The sequence below is a fragment of the Rhinolophus sinicus genome, chromosome 12 (assembly GCF_057876585.1).
Source record: "Rhinolophus sinicus isolate RSI-liver-muscle chromosome 12, RSI-T2T, whole genome shotgun sequence".
Classification (NCBI taxonomy): Eukaryota; Metazoa; Chordata; class Mammalia; order Chiroptera; family Rhinolophidae; genus Rhinolophus; species Rhinolophus sinicus.
Window position 1 is genome coordinate 38,271,360 of NC_142512.1, and position 22,880 is coordinate 38,294,239.

General features: G+C 45.7%; 1 protein-coding gene and 1 long non-coding RNA gene across 2 annotated transcripts in view; both read left to right on the forward strand.

Moving 5' to 3' along the window:
• Positions 1–13,257, forward strand: part of LASP1 (LIM and SH3 protein 1) — a 35,916-nt gene extending 22,659 nt beyond the window's left edge. The window contains exons 5-7 of the mRNA XM_019740622.3: positions 8,897–9,047; positions 9,374–9,477; positions 10,221–13,257. Of these exons, the coding sequence (XP_019596181.1) occupies positions 8,897–9,047; positions 9,374–9,477; positions 10,221–10,394 (429 nt within the window). The 3' untranslated portion in view covers positions 10,395–13,257. The remainder of the gene's footprint in view (positions 1–8,896; positions 9,048–9,373; positions 9,478–10,220) is intronic.
• A 2,962-nt stretch (positions 13,258–16,219) lies between these two features.
• Positions 16,220–21,180, forward strand: LOC109451980 (uncharacterized). Its single transcript, XR_002138070.3, has 2 exons — positions 16,220–16,619; positions 17,194–21,180. It is a non-coding gene; the product is annotated as an uncharacterized LOC109451980 (long non-coding RNA).
• Positions 21,181–22,880: the final 1,700 nt, after the last annotated feature.

Here is a 22,880-nt window from a genome sequence, read left to right on the forward strand (position 1 = left end):
CTTGTTCCCTCCCTGCCAGTCTGGCTGACATGAATGAGGCACCTGGGTGGGCCTGGCTGATGGCTGATTGAGCAGAGGCAAGATTTTGGGGTTCTGTGCACCCCAGACTCTCCCTTTGCTACCCTCTTCCCACGTAGCATTTTTGCTTTCAAAGGACTGTACTTTGGGGGGGTGTGGCAGGGAGGGCCTCTATGCTCAATCACCCCCCACTTTCTTTGAAATTTTGTGGGGTTTTTTTCTGACCATGGTGGGTGTTGGGGTCTAGGCTAGGTGTTTTGTCTGAGCACAAAGGTCAAAACTGGGTGGCGGGGGGGGAGGGGCCAGCCTCCCCCATGTCTGCCTTTGGGTGCTGACATTGCAGTCATTTCCGCCCTCCCTCAGCTTCCTCCCCCACCTTGGCTTGCTCTTCCTTCCTGTGTAAAAACCCTAGCCGGCTTTGCCTGCTGGCCCCACACCTCCCGGTCTGGGCCCAGGATGGTCAGCAGTGTCTGGTGTAGTTGGTGTGGAGAGTGGGCGGTGGGTCAATGGGCCCCATGGGACCTGTGGCCAGGGTACAGGCCTCAGTTTTCTGCTTGGCCGAGCCGTAGACCAGCAGCCTGTGTGGTTCTGGCCTTATGGGGAGGCTGCCTAGAGCGCTTTGGGCATGTGGGGGTGGGGTGCCACTGTGAGCCATAGCATGGCACATGGGCTACAGACCCGTGCACAGGGTCTTGGGGCACAGAGCTGCAGGGAGTACCTAGCCAGCTGGGCTGGGAGGTCCTACAAATGAAGGATTAGGCAAGTAGTTGTCTTCCTGTCTGGAATGGGAAGGGGTCAGCAAATTGCCCAGTGTTGCTCTGCTGAGGGACTGGGGATAGAGGCTGTGGAGGGCCTGGATCTCAGGTAGCCCAACCGGCACCCACCCCTAGGCATCCATCCCTCTACCTGACCTCCTTGGCAGGACGCCCCTTCTAGAGGTCACCCGGGCTGTGCTTCGAGTGGGCTTCCACAGTGGTCAGGGGGCTTTCAGAAGCCAGGGCCCAAGCCGGAAGAACCAACCATACCCAAGACTACGGCTTTCAAACTTTGACTGCAACCCACAACATGAAATACCTTTCACATTGTGACCCACCAGACAGGCCTGCTTATTTAGAGAGAAAACAGAATTGAAACTTTAGTGGAAGAGTCCTTGCTACTAGAGGGCACTCAGATATTTCTCTTCTATTTTATTTGGTAAAGATGCTGGTTGCAGACGTAACTGGATGGGTTTCACAACTGGGTTGTTGACCTGCAGTTTGAAATTCGTGGCTTGAGGAAATGGAGGTCTTCCCTTGGGCTGGGAGGGCATGCCTTCCAGGACAACAACACCACCCCCACCAAACACAAAACAAAACAAAACAGCCTGTCTCAGTTGCTTCTTTATAAGCCAGGACCCGGCCAAAGGTAAAGAAGAGGGAAAGAAGGTCTGTGTCCTGGAGCTCACCACAAGGAGAAAGAAGGCTGAAGGAAGCCTTGGGTAATGGGGGAAAGCTGGAATGGCTCACAAAGCTGGAAACTTGACTCTCCAACCTCTGTGGCTTTTCATTATGAAGATTCTTGTCTTTTACCATTGATGCTTGCTCCCCATCTACCACCCCAATACATTCACTCATTGCTTCCAGCCTGTGGGTGTGGGGGTGGGGGGAGAAAAGCAAGCCCAGCCATTCCTGCCTCCCTTTCTGGAAGACTTCCAGAATACTCCACATACCCAGCCTATGGCACCTGTTCTTCTCCCCCCACCCCACCCCACACCCCAGTTATTGGATGTTACTTACTGTCTGAGGAGTCCTGGTAACAGAGCTTATGTGGCCAAAGACATCCACACCTAAGGAGATAACCATCTTATCATTAACCACAGGGCTGCAATTAGCTGATTGTCCTCTGCTCTGAGGTGGGGGAGGTGACTTGAACCTGACCTGGTTCTGCTTTTGCAGCTTTAGCTGGGACCTATGAGGTGTGACCACAAAGCTGGAAGACTTGGTTTTAATGACTACAATTAGAGTATGTCAGATGTGGGCCTCCCGACAACTAGAGAATCACTGGGGAAGTTTTATTGAAAATGCAGACTTGTAGGCTCCCTCCCTGGGCTGTCTAAATCAGCATCGCTGAGAGTGTGGCCCAGGAACCAGTATTTTAAACACATTCCCTAGGTTAGTGTGGTGCTTACTGAAGTTTGAGAACCATCACCTAAGAGTCTGAAAAAGCTTCACCAAGCCCTAAGTCAGAGGGTGCCAGTCCTGGCCACATCCCACAACTCCAAGGGAACTTTAAACCATGCTTAGAGCCATTGTTAACTTGTCCCACCTCCAGAAGAGTTTTGGGAAAGATGGTGTTTAGAGCCATTCCTTTTATTTTGTATCCAAAATAGTATATCTCTGACTCCTAGCTGTTTCCATAGGTCATGCCATCTTGTAAAGAGATGAAGATTTGCTTCCCTGGAGGAATATGCCGCAGACGAGGGTTTACCAGCAAGAGCATTTTAGAAACTAGTGTCTGGTCTCCTTAGGTGGTATTTAAATGCTTTATATGTGTGCAGTCTGTCATCTATCCTGCGGAGAGGCAAGATGGTGAGGTGGGAAGAGCCAGTGAGAGCAGAATCCCATCTTCTATCATGCAAGGGCTAGGAAGGCCTCGCTAAACCTCGTTTTCCTCATCTGTAAAACTGGAGACCATAAACCCTATGTTGAAAGGTGGTTGTGAGGAAAATGTCATGTGCTTGGCAGTATTTGATAAATACTGTCCATTATTATTACTTGAAAGGAAGGACCTGTTTGCTTTCTACATTGTGGCTAAAGCAGGGACATGGAGTAAAGTTTAGTTGAAAAGTTGGGCCATTATCTAGTATGGAGAATGTGTGGAAAATTTTGAGGCAAGATACTAGTAAGTTATACATTTCTGGTGAGTAATTATGTCTCATTAAAGGCATTTTAAGGTTTGAGAGGCCATGGCCGCTGCTATGGGCTAAAGTTTATCTTTCTGGAATCCTGGCTTTTGATGAGCTCTAATGGCTATAAAGGATGGGAAACTTTAATTGCTGCGGCCCCTTTGTGGGAGCCACTGCCTGCCAGTAGAGAAGCTATGTTTTTATTTACCTATATATTTACTAATACATTGATTTTCTGTGTATAATTTTGTGCCTTTTAACTTTTTCTGTGAAACATATCACACAGTAACCCATACAGTAAACTCTTGTGCGTGTCAAGAAACACCACGCAAGTCAAGAAACAGCACGTTACTGCATCCCTGCCAAAATAGAGTTTGCAAAGTGTTAAAAACATGTCTCACATTGTGAACATCTAGCATATATTTAACTTAATTATGAGGAACCAGTTGGAGGATGGAGGCTATGACAGGCAGAGGTGATGCCTCGTCCGTGAACGTGCTGGATGCACAACTGGTTAATACCCTACAAGACCATAAAGCCATAAACTTTGGAGATATCCTTGCCACAGGCAGAAAGAAATCCTTTGCATTTCTATCAGTCAAAAATAATTAGCGGCTTATATTCCTTATATTCCTTAGGTTAACTTCAGTCCGTAGAGTCTGGGCCTAATCAGTAGTAAATAGTGAAGTCAAACAAAATTCCAGCCCCCGAGTCAAATAACAAGGAGGCCGGTTTGTTGAGCAACCTTGTAGCTTAATTTTTGAAACTATGTTATTCTTTATAATTTTAATCTATAACTATGTATTTCTAAACACTATAGTTTTAACTGGTTTTGTACACGTAGCATGTGTTGTTTTATATCTTGCTTCCTTTGGGCAACATAGGGTTTAAAGATTCATCTACATGTTTGTATGTAGCTGTAGTTCATCCTTTTTCATTGCTGTATAGTATTCCATTTTGTTCTTATACCACATTTTATTCTGGTGTAGATAGATATTTGGATTGTTTCCATGTATATGGACATCTTTGTACATATTTCGTAGCATTAGTGTGGATGGAATTGCTGGGTTTTAGAGTATACATTCCTTCCACCTTACCCGATAATACCAAAACAATTTTCCAAGCAGCTGTATGGATTTACCCACCCGCCAGCAGTAATGAGAGTTTCCATTGCTCTACATCCTTAGATTGTTTGTCTTAACCATTTTGATTGTGTAGTGGTATTTCATTGTGGTTTTAACTCGCATTTCTCTGAGATTGAGCACAGATTCCATTTGTTTAAAAAACAAAATATTTTTAGTCTCTAATAGGGAGCAGTATTATATGTTGGCTGAGAACTAAAGATATAGTGTTAGAACTGGATTCTGACTTATCTACTTCTTAACCATCTCTAGAGCCTTGGTTTCCCCATCTGTAAAACGGGGATGATGATGATACATTTTTCTTGGGCTGGCTGAGAAAAGCAAATGAATAAAGCCTATAAGAGAACAAAAGAGGCCTCAGCAAGTGGGAGACGTTATAAAAAGAGACCCTGGCTCATGAGTTGATTATTCCATTCACAGCCTGATGTTCCATCGTTAGCTGTGATGTGGAATCATGTGAGAGCAATGTGTGGAGTCAGACCTTTGTTTTTCACCACAATCAGGAGAGCAGGGGTTTCAGAAAAAAAGAGAACATCAGCTAGCAGAGAAAGTGTATTTTCTTTAGCTTTGGAATGGACCCTCAACTAGTGACCCTGCACGTCTGGCCAGCAGGGGCCTGGATGTGTGTGGGGGGTCCTTAGGCCTGGACCCCTCAACCCACGTGAACCTGGATGTCATGAGCACCATTAGCGCGTGGCGTCCTTCCATGGGGCCCCAGGACAGTTCCTAAGCTGGGGATCTGCTGACATTTCTGGGCTTATTATGAGCCCCATTCAGGGCTTTTAGGAGATCAGAACTTTGCTGAGCTTGGAGCAGGGATCAGCCAAGCCCTTAGAGTCTGGAAAATGTTTCTCCCCTTTTCAGATGTGCTAACACCCTTTAATGTGCCTATTTGCTTCTCAAACCATTAGGTGAGTCAGCAAAATAATAACCCAGTTTCCTCTTTTGCTGGGGAAGGGAGGACGAGGAAGTTGAGAGTACTGACATTTTATCCAGGTGGGCCCAGGCAGAAGGGACTGGCAGCCTCAGCCTGCTCAGCCCTTTCTCTGCTCTGTGCTGCCTCTCCTGAGTTCACATGCCTGCCATCCTCTCCTCTCCAAGTTAGGGTGACTTATGGTTAGCATCCCTTTGAGAGGGAAAGGGGTGCTATGTGTATTTATTCCAGAACAGAAGGCATGAACCAGGACTAGTGGCAGACTTGGGTATGTGGTCACCCTGCTCCATGCCTGCCCTCAGGAAGGGCTGTGACTTTGTCCTTGTGTCACAGCCTCAGCCCTTACTGAATAATGAAAGCTCTGCCTTGGGAAGTCGTTTCACTTCTGGACCTTTCCTGTAAAGTGGGTGTATCTGTCCGACTTATTCTTCGGGGTGATTGTCTTCAGGGCCAAGGGAGATTAATATGTGAGAGCCTCTGTGAACTTAATGTGAAGAGCTGAGCAAATGTGAAGGTTATTACTGTTAATAGCAATAGGTGGTACCTGTATCAGTGGGGAGACGGTTCTTTCCTGTTCAGACTGGCGCTATGCCATCCACCTAGGTCAGCTGGCCCTAATTTTATAAACATTTGTCCACATGTAGTGGCTTTTTAAGGAGCAAGGTCAATTCCACCAGCCACTTGTGAAACACACACGTGTCCAAACTTGCTTTCAGCTCTAGAGTTTGGTTAGGTTCCTAGAGCTGGTCGGGAGCCTCAGGACCACCTGGGAGCAGATGGTAGCAAGGCATCATTTACAGATGAGAAAACAGGCCTAGTGAGGAAGGGACTCGCCCAAGGTCACATGAGTAAGTGAAGGACTCATGATATCTCGGGGACACTGCATCTGCGATGAAGGACTACATCTGTGGGACGCTGACAGGGGACAGCTCCAGGCCTTGGCTGGGACCAGACACATCCCGTACCCCAGGGTTCTCTGTTACTCCTCCACTAATGCAGGTGGTCACACCCACAGAAGGGGGTTATGCCCAGCATAGCTGGGCCCCTAGCATCAGGGATACCTGTCCCCCTGACCCACCTCCTGTCACTTTCTAGGGTCCATGCAGGCTCCTCCCCCACCCCCAGGCTCTGTCCACCTCCACATATGCACTTTCCCTCCCCTGGTCTCCAGTTCCTGGTCAGGCCTCTTCATTAATAGAAAGTAAACATGGGAAGCTGCACTTTCCCACCCCCAGGACCAAAGTTGGAAGGACATTTGCCTTGTGAGCCTAGAGGCCACAGGAGGGGTGTCTCCTCTCCTTGTCTCCCCAACCCCCAGCCGCCCCTGGACAGAGGTCACTGAGGTAGTGAGTCTGGGGGAAACTCACCTTTTGCCCTTGCCTTAGGAATCTGAGTGCAGGCCACTGGCCCTGTGTCTTGAAAACTTCCCTCCTGGGGGGCCCTTCCGAGTGGGAGTTGGGAGATCCGATGAGTTTTCAGTCTGGCCAGGGCTGGCTGGGATAGGCTCAGTCTATTTTGCCGTTTGGGTGTTGCTTCCTGATTGGGCATGAAGGGAAGGAGCAGGGAGAGAAGGGGGCTGGTCTAGACCCGAACCCCTAAGTGAGGCTCTCTCTGCCTCTAGACCGACCCATCCTGGGCTTTGCTGCTGCCCCGCCTGTCCTCCCATCCCAGGCTGCAGTGGGTACCCAGGTAACCCGCATTAAGTCAGCAGGAGGACAGGAGGACGCAGGTGTTCCCAGTTGGCCACACCCTCAGACCTTTGGCTCAGCTACTAAATGTAAACAGTGCCTGGCCAAAGAGTTAACTCTTGCCCTCCCTGCAAAGCAGATGCCCAGGAGGGGGAGAAAAGGCAACAGAAAATGTGGGAGTGGATGGCAAAAGGGGGCTGCCTGGGCTGGACAGCTCCTGTCAGGCCTCCCCAGAGGTTCCAGGGCACAGTCACAGTTCCTTTTCCTCCAGGAGACAGAGCAGGCTTTGCCCTGCTCCTTACCCTGTCCCTCCTCCTTCCCCCCATTTTTCACTGGGAGAAAACAGGGCAGGGTCCTGCTGAACCGGGGAACCAGCTTCCAGTCAAGTGGTCCAAGGCCTGGAGAGGATTCAGGGCCTGGGCTGCCTAGGACAGGACCAATTTTTCTCATTGTCCTGCTTTCTGAGTTTCCTCTGGGGGTGAGGGGGAGCTTTTCTGTCACTCTCTGTCCTACTTCCTCCCCAACCCCCAGGCCAACCCAGCACTCCCGGAACACTCAAACCATGGGCCTAGCACATTTCCTTGGTTGCTCTCATCCCCACCAGTTTCCTCTCTGAAAAGTGAATGGACCCCATCAGGGGTCTTCAAGGTGGGGTATGGGCCATGTGCCACTGAGAGGACAGGGGGAAAACCTTAGAACTCCTGGCTCTGGGTCTTTTCCATCTCATACTTTTTTCATTCATATTTTTTGGTGTAAGTTTACAATATACATTCCATATTTGTAAAGTAGTACTTGTAAATCATTTATAAAATAGACCTAATTTGGGAGGATTGTGCTAAAACAGTTTACCAACAGGAGTACGCAGGTATTTGGGAAAGCAGGGATCAGCAAACTTTTTCTGTAAAGGGCCAGAGGAAATATTTTCAGCTTTTGTGGGCCTCATGGCCTCTGTCGCAGCTAGCTACTCAGTTCTGCAGTGATAGCATGAAAGCAGCCATAGATAATAGGGAAATGAGTGGGTGTAGCTGTGTTCCAATAAAACTTTATTTCTGAACACTGAAATTTGAATTTCTTAAGAAATTTCATGTGTCATAAAATATTATTCCTATTGATTCCCCCCACCCCCCCAGTATTAAAATATGTAGGAATTACTTTTAGCTCATGGACCTTGAGCAAGCAGGCTGTATGGGTCATTGAACCATAGTTTGCCGACCTCTGCTTTAGGTCACTGGTTCTCAAACTTGAACCTGCTTCAGACTTACCTGGAGAGCTTTTAAAAGCTTCATAGTTCAGAACCCCAGCCCCGATTTTGTAGATTCTGTGGAAGGTTCTGGAACCTGTATTCTAACAAGCAGCTCAGGTGGGTGGGAAGCAGATAGTCTGAAGGCCAGGTTTTAAGAAACTCAGGTCTGGAAGGTCTCCAGGGTATTGGCATGTTCAATTCAGCCAGCTCTTCCCGAGTGCCTGGGGAGTGTCACTTCTCTGGGCCTTTTTTAAACCCATTTTTGGAACCTGACTAGAGGAGGAACCCATCTTCAAGATGACCCGCCCTCAAGGAGGTCCTGGCACTTCTTGTCCCCACAGGCTGGGCCCTGGCCTTAGCTGCTGCCATCCACAACAGGCAGAATCACCTACTGATGAAGAATACAGACTCTGGAATTTGCGTGATCTTGGGCAACTCGCTTTGCCTGTCTGCCTTAGTTTCCTTCTCGTCTGTTAAATGGGGACTGTAATACACCCCCTCGTAGACGCTGACAAGGTCAAATGGGTCGTGATGTGGAATATCTAGTTTAGCGCCTGACACCTATGAACAGAGTTACTGCTATTGCTGTTCTTGACCAGGGTGGAGGCAGGGCCGCCCCCTGCCCCGCCACATGAACATAAAAATGACTACTCATATTTGTACGGTGCTTTCGTTTACCTGGCCCTTTTCCACCCACCCATCCATCCATCCATCCATCCATCCTCCGTTTACCCTTTTCCATCGCATCCTTCAACTACACCTGGAGTAGACACTGACATCCCATTTTAGAGAGGGTGGAAACTGAGGCCCGGCAAGGTTTACTAGCTTGTCTATGGGCACATGCTGGTTGTGCCCCCACAAAAACCGGGCTCTCTCTACCTGGAGCCCTCGGGGAGCCTCTCTCATAACAGGATCTTGAGTGACAACAGGAGGGAGCTTTGGTTGGTTTACTGTGGATCCTTTACCCAGCACTTTTTACCCCTGCAGATAAAATACCACGAGGAGTTTGAGAAGAGCCGCATGGGCCCCAGCGGGGGCGAGGGCATGGAGCCTGAGCGCAGAGATTCCCAGGACAGCAGCAGCTACCGGCGGCCCCAGGAGCCGCAACAGCCTCACCACATCCCGACCAGCGCCCCAGGTGAGCATGAGGCCTGTGGGGTAGAGGACCTGAAGCTAGGCCGGCTTCAGGATGGGGAGAAGCCTCATGTACACACTCACACACATCCTCAGGTCCCATCCCCCCTGAGGGCATGAGCACGGGGCCTGTGATGGGGGGAGACACAGCCTCTGCTGTGGAATACACAGCACCTACAAGTGTGCACACACACAGCCTTGAGAAGTGGGGATTGAGCAGGGGTATGGGGGGTGGAAATACATAAGGGCTTATGGAGGAAGGGAGGGGGCTCTGGCAGGGGCTGGGTTTGGCAAGACAGTTTCTGAGACCTGTCTCCTCCCCTCTTCCAGTTTACCAGCAGCCCCAGCAGCAGCAGGCGGCCCCGTCCTATGGTGGCTACAAGGAGCCTGCAGCCCCAGTCTCCATACAGCGCAGCGCCCCAGGCGGGGGCGGGGTGAGTAACCAAGGGCAGAGTGGAGAGGTGGGAGATGGAAGGTTATAGCCCTGAGGTCTGGAATGGCCAGAGGTGGGTGGGTCTAGGGAAGGACATAATTCATAGGCTCTTCTTAGAAATGCCACCCAGGAAGCCTGGTTTTCCCTGACTTTTGACCCCAGCTCCTATTGTCATCTGCGAGCACAGATGGGTTTCATGTGCTTTTACTGGCTATTTCCTAGAGCTTAAGCATGAGACTTTGGCTGAGTCGGAAGGTAGGACCTGATAGAAATCTTGTGTCACCTGGAAAGTTTTCTCCCAAGAATAGGTCTTTGTCCTGAACTCGGGAGCGAAACCAGATTTATTACACCTTCAAAAAAAAAAAAAAAGAGAAAGACTGGTGCTTACAAGAGTACAGATAATCGTGTACAGGGCATGCCATATTTTTAAACACTAACTGGCATCGTGTCCGTTGGCCTTACTGCTTTCCTGTTCTGAGAGTCGAGGCAGAACTATTGTGACCTCGGTCCCTGTCTTGTGCCTGCCCCTGAGTACATGCCACGTACGGTGGAAAAGGGTGATCGCTCCCAGAAAGTGAGACACAGAGGTGAGAAAGTTTGTGGCAGAGCCCAGCCCTTCCTTATCTCCCAGATCCTGGCTCACGGCTCACACGGGCTCTGTTCCCGGATCCCAGAGAGTGAGGAAGAAAGGCTTAGGCCCTGGGGGAGCTGGGCCCGGAGCTGACTGTGTCCCCACCCCTGCAGAAGCGGTACCGTGCCGTCTACGACTACAGCGCTGCCGATGAGGACGAGGTCTCCTTCCAGGATGGGGACACCATCGTGAACGTGCAGCAGATCGACGACGGCTGGATGTATGGGACCGTGGAGCGCACCGGTGACACGGGGATGCTGCCGGCCAACTATGTCGAGGCCATCTGAGCCCACGGGGCGCCACCTGCCCCACCAGTCTTCAGTGCATTCCACAGCATCGCATCCGTCCTGGGCGTGACCTGTCCACCCGTCAGTGTCTTTGTTTTTTTAAATCTGCGACAGCTTGTTTATTCCCACCCTCCTCCAGCTTCTTTTGCCAACTGAAGCCTTGGTCTGCCACTTTCGCAGGCTCCTTCCTCTGGCAGGTTTTCCTCTTGACCAACTTCTTGGTTTTCTCTCTGGATGGAACAGGTGTGGACCTCTCAGGGGAAGCTGAGGCCTGTGAGGCTGGTCTGGAATGGGAGACCCGTCAGTTCCCAGGCCTCTGCCTTCTCTCTTTTCGGCCCCCTCAGATTCTCCCACCCACCTCCTCACATACCCAAACATTCCTGGGTGAGCCCCACGACTCCCAGGGGAGGGGCTCCATACATTCCTGGGAGTAGGACCCCACCGCCCTTGTCCTGGGATGGTGTAGGTACCACAGAGAGGGCTTTGCCTCTGCTTCTCAAAGGTGGGGCTGCTGGCCCTCTGAGGGCCCCCTCACCAACCTCTCCCCCTCTCAAGGACAACAAAGGAGGGTAAAGTTCCCGCGTTGGGGTTCATTCATCCTCCTCACACATGTTCCTTCTTGCACTGTGATTCTGCTCTCCTGTACACACAGACCCAGTATGGACGAGAAGCTCCCCAGGAAGAGTGTGGCTTGGGTCAAGTTCTGGCCTTTCTGACGTTTAGGGACAGCTGCAGGAAGGAAGGGGACATGGTGTTCTCTCCTGCAGCCCTTTTTCCTCACTCCCACCCCCAACCCCCTGGGACCCTGGCTTGCCTCCTTGGCTGGAAGCCGTGGTCCTGAAAGGTGGGGCTAGGAAGCCTCAGGCCTCTTGGCCTTCGAGGCCCAGCCCCCGAGAGCTGAGCTGGGTGGGCCACTCCTCCCAGTTCCTCATGGGAAGATGTCTCTGGTTTTCTGTGGCCTCCTCCTGGCCCGCCGCCGAGTGGACCAGAATTGTACAAAGCCACAGCCTCTATCTCCAGAACTTAGCGTGTGGGGGACGGAGCATGTATGTGTGTAGGTGTCTGTGACAGGCTAGTGTGAGCATGAGTGTGAGAGAAGGGGCAATGTGCGGCCTGCTGGAGTCTCTAGGCTTACGTGAGGGTGTGCAGAGCTGTCTTCCTCTGATACTTTCTTCAAAACCCACAGTGAGAGGGGAGGGCCCTGGGGGAAAGACGTTCCTTATGTTTTCTTTGGAGTGAAAATTCCTCATTTCCTTCTATCCCCAAATAGAGGAAGGCCACCCACCCCGTTTTGCAGTGTCCGGAGGATTGGTGGCGGCTGATGCTATAGCCTGCTGGGGTAGGGGTGGGGGGAAGCCTTCATGGCTCCAGTCATATTCTCTTCCCGCATTTCTGTCCTGGGCTGCACAGTAGGGGCCAACGGACCCCATGACATTCACGCTATGGATGCCTCATTCTGGGGACTCTTCCACTAGGCCTTCCCCTTGCTTACCTAACGCCCCCTTGAAGCATTGGGAGAGGGTGCCAGGGCTACAAAACTGGAAGCACAGACCCCGGGATAAGGAAGGGAAAGACGGTGCTATCTCCAAGTCCTTTCTGTCCCTCATTGGGGGCTGTGACAATCCTTGCCTGGCTTTATTCATCTCTGGCCTTTCTCATCACCTTCTGGGTCACCCCCTCCCATCTTTACCTTGAGTCAACTCCGGCCCCACAGTTGACATCTTTGCATCCTTGTCACGGTACAAGGCGGGTGGTGGTGGGGAAGTCAGCAATCAAGTCCTCACTGCTTGTGAGTTCAATTGGGAATATTTAGCCCTAATCAGAGAGCTGAGGAACATGGCTGTGGGGGAGGAGCCACTGCCTTTTCCAGTCCCTTTTCCTGCTTGGCCCCAGCCAATCTGAGTGCAGGTGGAGGATCTCATATTGGGGGATGAGGGAGCAACTTGGGGAGCCTTGGAGGCAGGCGTTGGTCCCTTCTGCTTCCTCTTGATCTCAAAGCACAACATTGATTCTGGGGCCAAAGGTCAGAGACACATCCCGTTGGACGACCTGCAGTTGGGAGGGTGGTGAGAGGATGGGAGGAGGGCCTGAGAAGCAAGAAAGAGCCTTTTCACTCCGCTTGATTTTCCTTCCAAAATAAGGCAAGCCAGCCACTGGAATCCTGCTGCAGGGCCCTCTGCTCCTCCCGTCCTAAAAATAGGGGACCTTTTCTTACCTCCACAGAGAGGAGGGACTATCACACTGGTGCTGAGGGACCCAGGGGCTTCTGGGAGTCCTTGTTCCTCTCCAGAACCTCTATTTCCTAGAAGAGCACAGAACCTGAGAACAGGGCCGAGTCCCTGGTCTTTTCTTACAGTTCACAGAGGTCTTTTAGCCAATCTAATCCGTGGAGAGAAGATACAGCAGAGCTAGAATGTGAATATAACATTAGTGGACCAATAATAAAATGCAAGAAGCCCAATGGTGAGAAAAGTGAATTCTCTCAACAATGCTTTCTGTTTTCTTCATGTCCCTCCAGGGAAAACTATTGCTTAATTTTTGCCTTTTTCCCCCCTCACATACGCACTTTTGGGCCTTTTTTTTTAATAGCTGGAAAAAAATATATACCACCCCACAAACCTGTATTTAAAAAGAAACAAATGACCATGTGAAATTTGCCTCTGTCCAAACATTTCATCTGTGTGTGTGAAGCAGTCATTCATCTTTTTATATGGGGTGGTTGTCTCTTGGTCTGTTTGGTCCCCTCCCTCGTGGGCTTGTGCTTGGGATCAAATCTTTCTGGCCTGTTATGATTCTGAACATTTAACTTGGACCACAAGTGAATCTTTCTGGTGACGCAAATAAAAGTATAATTTTTACCTGCGGACTTGGTTTTCTCTCTGGCTCTGAGGTGCTGCTGTGTGTGTGTCCCATCTGTTTGGGGACATTGGCCTGTCGCCCTCCTGGAAGCCCTGCCATCCTTCGGGGAGAGAATAACCAGTTTGGAAACTGTCAGCCTGGAGCAGCAATTTGCCTTGGCACTTACTTCCTGCTTGTCGAGAATTCCCCACCAGTCTGCTCCTGGCTATATCCCTCCGCCCAGCGGTGAGACTCCCATATTCCCTGAGCTTCCCTGAGCTCCCCTATTCTCTTACTGCCTGACTTCCTTCACGATGCACCTGTCTCCCCACTTGCCAGTGCACTCACAGGGCAGGTAACGGGTCTAATTCATCTCTAAGCCCCCAGGGACAGGCTCAACTACTCAATAAATATTTGTTGAAATAATGAATGAGCTTAGCTGGGAGGCAGTTTTAGCCCTGCACGTAGGAGCATGGCATGTATGTGAGGAATGAGAATGATGGAGAGACTGGGATAGTGCAGTGGCTTAGATGGGATGGAGCTGTCTGGTTGGTGGTCTGGCAACCCAAAGCAGTCTTCACAACGCCTTAGGAATGTGATCGTTACCACGTTGTTTTCTTTGATCTTGTTAACAGCCCTGTGAGAGGAGTATACTGTGATGTCCGTCTTACAGATGGGATTTACTGAAACCCAGAAGGCGGTGCTTTGGGGGTCTTAGGAACCCTGTGTGGTGCTCAGGCTCATGTCGTGCTACCTTGCTTTCACGCGGGGTCTCTGCTCCCGCTCCCCACACAAGAACGCAGGATATGGTGAGGCCAAAAAGAAATACCAACAGAGCCATGGGTAGGGGAGTCACACCACTACAGTCCGCTGGCAGCTGGGTTGGAGACACAGGACGCAGGATCCACACCATCCGCCGTCCGCTTCTCTGCCAACCAACCAACCCCTTGCTAACTAGCAATCCGCTTGCTGACTGCCCTTGCTAGCTGCAATCTACCATCCACTCCTCTGCCTGCCAACCAACCAACAAACCAACTCCGCTTGCGTAGCCACAGCAGTTATAGAAGTGACTAATGGCTAACCGGTAACAGCTGATGGCCAACTAGTCACAGCTGATGGCCATCTACTACCCGAGCCAGCACCTTTCCATGTGAGGTCGAGAGCCTGGAAACTGCTCTCTGGGATTCTGTCCCCACAGTTGCCATGGTGGGCTGTGTACCCAAGCCCTTTGCACATTTCATTTTAGTGTCTCCTGTGCTTTGCTCCAGATGCCCTGGTCTAACCTCTAACCAGAAGGCAAGGTGGCCTCCCCTCTTCTGTGGGGTGGGGAAGGGGGCAGTGGTGGAGAAAGAACCCAGACCCTTCCGCCCTGGCTGGGTGCCACCAGTCAGCCTCATGTCCGGCTGTTTTGTGGAGACGGGCATTTCCCACCTGGGGCTCAGAATGAAGGCGTTTTCTGGCTTCAGGATAGTAGCAGGGTGGAGAAGAAAAGGGCTTTCACGAACTGAGCCTGAATTGAGCTTTCCTAATCAGGGGAATAATGACAATCAGGAGAATGACAGCCTGTGACAGCAGGACTGAGCAATGTAGGGGCGGTACTGGGAGGGATAATTAAAGACAATACTGACACCTGCTTCCCCTTTGAAGGCGCTGGCTGCCTAATGTTTTCCCTCTAGAAGGGAATGAGTTGGCAAATCTTGCCTCCTGAGGCCCTGCCCCCTTTTGTCTGGGAGCAGCAGCCCCTTCTCCCCAGGAGATTTCATTCACCTGAGCAATTTGAGGGGGCAGTCAGTGTGCCTGGGAGAGTAATCAGCACTGTCTCCACTCCCTGCTCTGCCTCCTGGGGACGGGCCCAATGGGAGGAGTTTCTAGATCCCCTTCTAGAAGTGGCCTAAGTTCCTGAGACCTAGCATGAGGAGAGGGCATTCTAATGCCCTCACCCCCAGACCCTTCAAAAGAATTATTTGGGGTGGAGCCAAGACACTAGGCCTTAGAGGTGTCACTGGGAATTTTTTTTTTTTAATTTAATAGGAAATAATTAACAGAAAAAGTCATAAAAGCAACACAAGACATAACTGAGTACCCACTACCCAGCTTGAAAAAATAAAACATCAATTCTTCCCCTTTTCCCTCAAAAGAAGCCACTTAAATTTGCATTTCTAGATACTCTTACTGCACTGGGATGGGCCTGAGCGTTCTCAGAGCCCTCTCTGGTATAACACCATGGGGAGCTCTCTGAAGAGGATACAGAAGAGAACAAGAATGTGTGTAATGACCACAAAGAGACAAGCAATAGAAGAGGAGAGACCTCTGGTGCCCACACTGTAAATGGAGTGACTTGAGGAAAATGCATCACAGCCTGAGCAGTGCAGGGAGGGCTGAGGGGCATTTCAGACGAACAGGGTGGGCCGCTCTGGGGAGAGAGAAGAAGATTGACTCTGGAGTGCGCAGGCCTGGTTTTGAATCTTGGTCTCTGCCAATTCCAATGAAATGTTAGGGAAGTTCCTGACCATCTCCGAGCCTCATCTATAAAAGACCTGTAGGAAGATTGAAATCACACCATGTGTGCGAAATCTGGCAGAGTATAGGAATCCCATAGCATTAGCTCCATCCCTAGAGATGCCAGCTGAGACTCACGAGACCTTTGTCCATGACCCTCCATACGGGGACCCTTACAGCTTGCCAGTGGCCCACCCAACTCGCCAACCACTATTTTTCTGAGATAATTTGCCAAGAATGTGGGAGAGGAAAAAGGAAGAAAAAAGGCAGTCAGGAGGCTTCATTCCTAGGGCATCTGGAGAGAGATCAGATCTCCTACATCCATATCATAGACTCCACTTAGATACAAAGGGGTGGGATTGAGTTCCTGGGGAGAAATTGAGCCTCTTCAGTTCTGCCTGGTCTAAAAGGAGCAGTTTCTTGGTTACCCGCTCCTGGGCTTTATGATTGGTTGGCTGGTGTGTGTGTGTGTGTGTGTGTGTGTTTGCTGAAGGGGGGCGGTGGGGGGGAGGAGAGGAAGTAAGCTGCTGATGGAGCTGTAGCATCCCTTAGTCTCTGTCCCTGGAAGGGGGAGGGGGAAAGAACGAGGGCTGAGCAGTGGAAGGAGGAGGGAGCCATTTCTCTCCACTGACTGCAACCTCCGTGCTCACAGCTCACATTTCTCTGGAATCCAGAGGCCTCCTTGGCCAAGGACTCCATTATGCTGGATATTTTCATCCTGATGTTCTTTGCCATCATAGGCCTGGTCATTCTGTCCTACATTATCTATCTGCTCTAGTGGCCTGCGGCCGCGGCGGGAGCCCACAGAAGAACAGCTCAGGGGGGAAGGATGAAGCTGACTGGGCCGAGCACCCTGCTTGCTGACGCACCGCTGGATTTTTGCTTCTGGTCATTATCTCGGGTATTGACTCAAAAACAAAATTAAAAGAGATCTTGTTTTCCTATTTTTTCTCAGATGCATTGATATAGCATTTCTCAGACCACTCTGAAGAGAGTAAGAAATGCCAACTTCTTTCTTTGCGGCCTAATTTAAAATATTTTTTAAACAAACACAATGTGAAGGATTTTTAGGTAGAATGGGCTGGGAGTGGTGTGCATGGTGGGAGGGGCTATCATTTCCTAATTGTTTTTTTCTTCAAGTTGGGTGTTCAAACTCCAAGTTGTTCATTCTCTCTTGGTAATTAAAGGTAAAACACATCTTTATATGTCAGCAGAGTGGTTTTACAATTATGCTTGCATAATTGCATTAATTAGTGACTCATTCTCACTTGAGGATGAGCTAGGAAATGCAATTTACTTGGGAGTGGGGTTTTGCGGGGACATGTCCATTCTTTTCCCAACTGTGAGTGTTGGTGGAAAGGAGAGAGGAACTCCTTTTTCTCCTCTTAGTCTAGACCAGTACTCGGGAGCTAAGACCTTTGCTGCCGTTCCCATCTGAGGCTTGTTTCTGGGTTTCCCACAGCTCCTGGTCTCCAGTCCAACAAGGGGCCTCTTATCAACAGCAGCTGTCCTGCCGCCCAGCAGACCTCTTCCAGAGCCTTCCGGATATGGTTAACCCCTGTAAAGCAAGAGGCTTTTTGAGCTCAGAGGCAGAGGCACTCGGCTGAGACATCAGGAATTCATGGGCATGGCTGGCAGATGCTGCGTGTGTTTGAGCTGTAGATGCAGAGTGTTGAGAACACAGAGAGCTGAAATGTAGACTCATTAAAGTTACCATGGAGAACTGCTCACAAATTCATTCTGATAGCCTTTCCTTAGGTCCAAATGCAACTACATATTATGGTAAAAATATGTTCTTTCCTTTCCCTTTCGTAGGAAGGTGTTCCCTTGTAAGTCCAAGAGCACGTTGTCTCTCTGTAAGTAGTCTCTTTATCACTCTGTCTTTATAGATTGCACAATCTGGGGTTATATGGTTTGTCTTGTCTTAGTCTGTAGCCAGGAGGAACCTGTCATTTGAGTTTTTAAGATTTATCTTCCCCGTTCCATACCACTTGTGCCCCAGCTTCTCATTTAAAGAGAGAAACAGTTATATAGTCCTCATTCTTTGTACCTGGCTGACTTATTGATTATTGAAATAAGATGGCTATTCTTATCTTACTTGTTATCTGGGGAAAATCTCTCTCCTACCCCAATATGAAAAAATTTTAAATTGTCAAATGTTCCTTTTCTGGAAAAAAAAAACTAACATATTTTCTGTCCAATTAGGATTGAAGAAACCATATATTTTGCGGTCCAGAGAAGACTTGGGCCCCAAATCTGTGGTATCTATTCCTTTGAAAAATCCATCATAATTGTTCTATATTTGATTTTCTAGCTTAAAAATAAACAAGGAGTAATAATATGAACTTAGTAGTTTTTAATTCATAACATTGTGTTCAATTTCCATGTTTTAAAAAGAAATAAAATTGAGGCAGTGTATGTCACAATTAAAATGGAAAACTTGCATTTTAGAATTCTGGCTAAAAAAACAACAACGCTGTTCTAGAAGCTTTGTCTTGGTAACAAATTATGTGACTTTCAATAAGTCATTTAACCATTCAGGCTTCAGTTTATTCTGACAAATGAAAAAGATGGACTAGAAGATTGTTAATGTCCTTTACCATTTTAAAATTCTACAATTCTTTGGGAACTACATCTTTGAGAACAGAAATTCCATGGAATAAACTCTTAATAGTTACCAGTAGTCTGCTTTTCTGCTCTCCCCAAATGACATTTTATGATGAAAACTCAACTGCAAAACTTTTTTTTTTGGCACCAACAGCCACATCGTGAGGAGAAAATGACAATCTTTATTTACCCCAAACATATATCAGTGATAAGTTGCCTAAACTGTTTAGGGAATATTAATAAGTATAATACTACATGGTGGTATGTAACCAGAGGAAATTTGACAGGTACACTAATGCAAAAAGTATGGGTCTGAACATTAATACATTCAGGGGTGATCTTTAGTTATCTGTGAAGTTCTTGACGTGACATTTCCCAGTAAAACATTCCTCTGTCTCCTTGGCATAACTTTGTGTTTCAAATGAAAATTTTCTTCATGTCAAGATAGCAGCTCTGTGTCCTTACCTAGGTAATTAGGGCAAGTGTCAGTATTTTGAAGGGACCTGAGTAACAATTATGGTGGGGTAGACCTTTGTGGTATAGTCTCTAACCAAGTTCTTTCTGAAGTCTTTTATGAGGCCAAGGCTCTTCAGTCTTTATCCAAAGTTGAAATGACTAATCAATTCAGTGAAAACAATCAGCTAATTTCAGTTCTACACCAGTGATACATATCATCCATCAATAATAGGCACAAGATAAGGACAAAAAGATTACCCATATTTTCAGTTACTTGTGAAATATTATGGTTATAAAAATAATTACATTTTGGAAGAAATTTTATACTTTGTGCCTATATCCATGCTATAATGTCAGTTTATAGCAGAGTTTTACAGTGTTCATCATTTTGATAAAAATTTTTTAAATTTCACATTTAAACTATTTGTATATTGGCATCCTAAATCATAATAAAACACTGGAAAAAGTTACTTCTGTAATACAGAGTTTTGTATAAATTTTACAAATCTGTGTCATAGGGCAATCATATCCTATAAAATGGGGATTGTACATGGCCCATATCAATGTAGTAAAAACAACTCTAAATAATTGTAGACTTAGAAAAAATTAATGTGGCATAATGCTAGGAATCATCACACTAATACCTGCTTTGTGTGTAAAAGTGATGTATTTATTTCAGGAAAAAGGATATATTTTGGGAAACAGTTAAATAATGGAAAGATAAATGTTATAATACTAAGAACCACACAAGAGCCATTGTTCTGAGTATATGGAATCAAATCCAAACATCCTGAGTTTGAAACTTAACAAGATATAATTTATTAAATTTTGGAAAATTTGTTTGCTCTTAAAATGCTTAAAATTAGTGTTATTCAAACTTCAAAATCACTAAAAGTACCATTTTAATTTAAATTACTCAAAAATAATGAGAATTTCCCTTAATAAAGCATAGCTGATGTGGAAAATTATCTTTATAAATTACATGCTTTGGCTTCAAATATTTGCTAAGCCTAGAATGGCCTCTTCTAACTTAATTTTGCTCCCATCTATTTTAAACAAAAATAAAACCAAAGTCATATATAAAGGGGGAAGAGAAAAAAGTCACTGACAGAACTTTCATTAAAAACTCAAATGTGCTAAGGCAGATACATTTAGAAATATTTAACAACTTCTTTGTTCTTAGAAAAACACTATAAGATCTTGCAGTCATGGGAAATTTCAGGTAATCTATAATACTTAATTACACATTTTGTGTTTTGAAACTGGTGTTAAAGTATGATAATTGTAGCATTTTTATTTTAGCAGCAATTGAAATATTAATTGCTTGGGAATTTGGTCTCCAAATTAAATAGCAGAATAGTATACTGTTCCACTTACAGATTTTTATACAATTTGTGAGTTGTTGCTACTAAATGAAATTATGTAATTAATTTATTTACACACTATAATATTAAGCATAAATATACATATAAATAAATATATAGCTAATTGCAACATTATTTTATATTAAGACATTTTATATTTTTATCATGGTAGAGCTATAATTAACAGCTTAAATAAAAGTAAGTTCCTCCACAATAAATAATTTAAAGGAATTATACACTCAATGACTTGCATAATGACAAACTCTGAACAAGTTAGAAATGTTTTCAATTTTAATTTATTAATATCACTAAATAACAAATGAAATAAAATTTAGCAAATATTAAATATTTAACATTTTACCATAAATACAATACTTTAAAAATAACAATACATATTTTTCAGTTTTATGCACCTTTAAGAAAGCAGTGATGTTAGAATACCTACAACGTGTTTTTTTTTTAACTTAAAAGGCTTTCAAGGGCTAAACTAAGTTTTGAGGGTATTTTTAAGTCTTTAGTTACTTGAGGAATTTTATGGTGTTATATTTGCTTTCTTGATAAAAAAGAAAAATGTGTTCTTAGTTAGTCCTTTGGCACTTTTTTTTTAACCTAGAGAAGACGGTCCATGACAACTGTCTTTCAGGTCATCTTTCCTATCTTAGTGATGTCTCAATAAAACAAGGAGCATATTCCCACAGCCTGATTTCTTACAGGTTTCACAGCTACCGGCTAGTGGAATTGATAAAGAAGTCACATTGCTAGTAAGGTGTTCAATAACCTAAAAGGCTTTTGTAGCAGCTTTGTGTTTTTACCCTTCACAATATTATTGACATAAAAATCTGTAATATAATTCAGTGCAATTCACTTTAAGAGGTTAACACGAGTAATAATCGTACAAAGAGGTTAATGTTTGTTTTTTATTGACATAAGATGGTTCTTTCAGTTGTACCTTCTGCTGGGCACCTTACACTTTGCTCTAACTCCAAAGGTGAATAATTATCCTCACAATGAAATCAGTTAGTTAAGAAATGGAAGCATGAACGAAGTACATAAGTCATCAGAGGATGGAAACAGTGTGAAATAAGGTGCCAATTGTTCATACTATGGAGAGCAGCCTTGACACTCTTGAAGGCTTGAAAGTCTTCTTGAGTAATTTACTGCCTGCATTGTGAAAATGATAAAGCTGGGGAATCAGAAGGTCATGAGCAGAAGTTATCCAAAAAAGTGTTAAGACTAGATGTTTTACGGTTTCATAAAGTACAGACTATTTATCACAAGATATAAACTTTAGTTTCTAAGAAAAGTAACATCATTAGTTTGTTATTAGTGTTATTACGGTATTGTGTCTGTATTTAGAAACAATAATAAATATAAATGTAATGTTGTGTTGAGCTTTTTTGAGCTTGCCTTCTAGTGGAAGTGAAAATAATCCTACAAATCAAAGTCAAAGGAAACTGAGGAAATCACTATCAAAAGGAAAAAAAAAGCAAGAAGCCCAGGTCAATCTTCTAATTTAGAAAAAGTACAGGATTAATTATCTGACCTGCTAGTGGTTTACATCATTATGTTATTATGACTATTCTAGAGTTAGAAGTGGACAGTCTCCTAGTGTTTTCAGGCTATTCATTTTGCAAATCTTCCCTTTTTTATGGCAATATGACTGCATATACCGTGTTTCCCCGAAAATAAGACCTAGCCAAACAATCAGCTCTAATGCATCTTTTGGAGCAAAAATTAATATAAGACCCGATATTGTATTATACTATATATTATTATATTATATTATAAAGACCTGGTCTTATATTATAGTAAAATAAGACCGGGTCTTATATTAATTTTTGCTCCAAAAGACTCATTAGAGCTGACTGTCCTGCTAGGTCTTATTTTCAGGGAAACACGGTACCATCACTTAAACATCAATACTAATGCTAATAATATATGCTTTTGCAAATTAATCTCCCACTTTAAAATCTGATATCACACTTTATTCCTAATGACAAATGTATTCAGCAAAAAAAACTAGACTGCTGATTTGAGGAAATTGCAAATTTGGTCTCAAATGTTATTTTTATTTATTAATAATTGAATGAAGAATTTATTAGTTTATTTTTTATTGGTAGCAAGATGATATCATTTATCTACTGCACCAAAGAATGAATCAGATTTTTTATGTTCTAAATTTCTGGGGAGGATGAGATAATAATCTCACAAATATTGAGAATAATGCAATAATGTTGTTTTAAAAAATTTACAGCAGCAGTCATGTCAGTCAAGTGTGTGATGAGATTCAAAATCCAGGTCAAAATGTTTTAAATTAAACCATGCTTCTTTTGTAAACTTGCTGAAAATAACTGCTGTAGAGACTTGGATAATTTAAGAAATTTAAGAAAACTTCACAATGCCAAATTGCTTCTCTAAGAGAATGAAACTTAATATCTATCATCTACCTAGAAAACTATTAAAAATATTCACTATTTGTATTAAAATTTTTACTTTTTTCCTTCATTCCCCCTCCCAATAATCTAATGGAATATATTCTGAACTTGGAATCACCAGTATTTTGATAAATAATATATAATAGGCTTTCCAAAGCATGTATGAGAAAAAGAGTGAGAGAGAAAAGAAAAAGCTAATTAAGGTGTTATTTTGTACTGTGGTATCTGACAACGTTTAATCTTCATAATTTACTTGTGGGTGAATTCTTAATTGAGAGGAAGAAAAT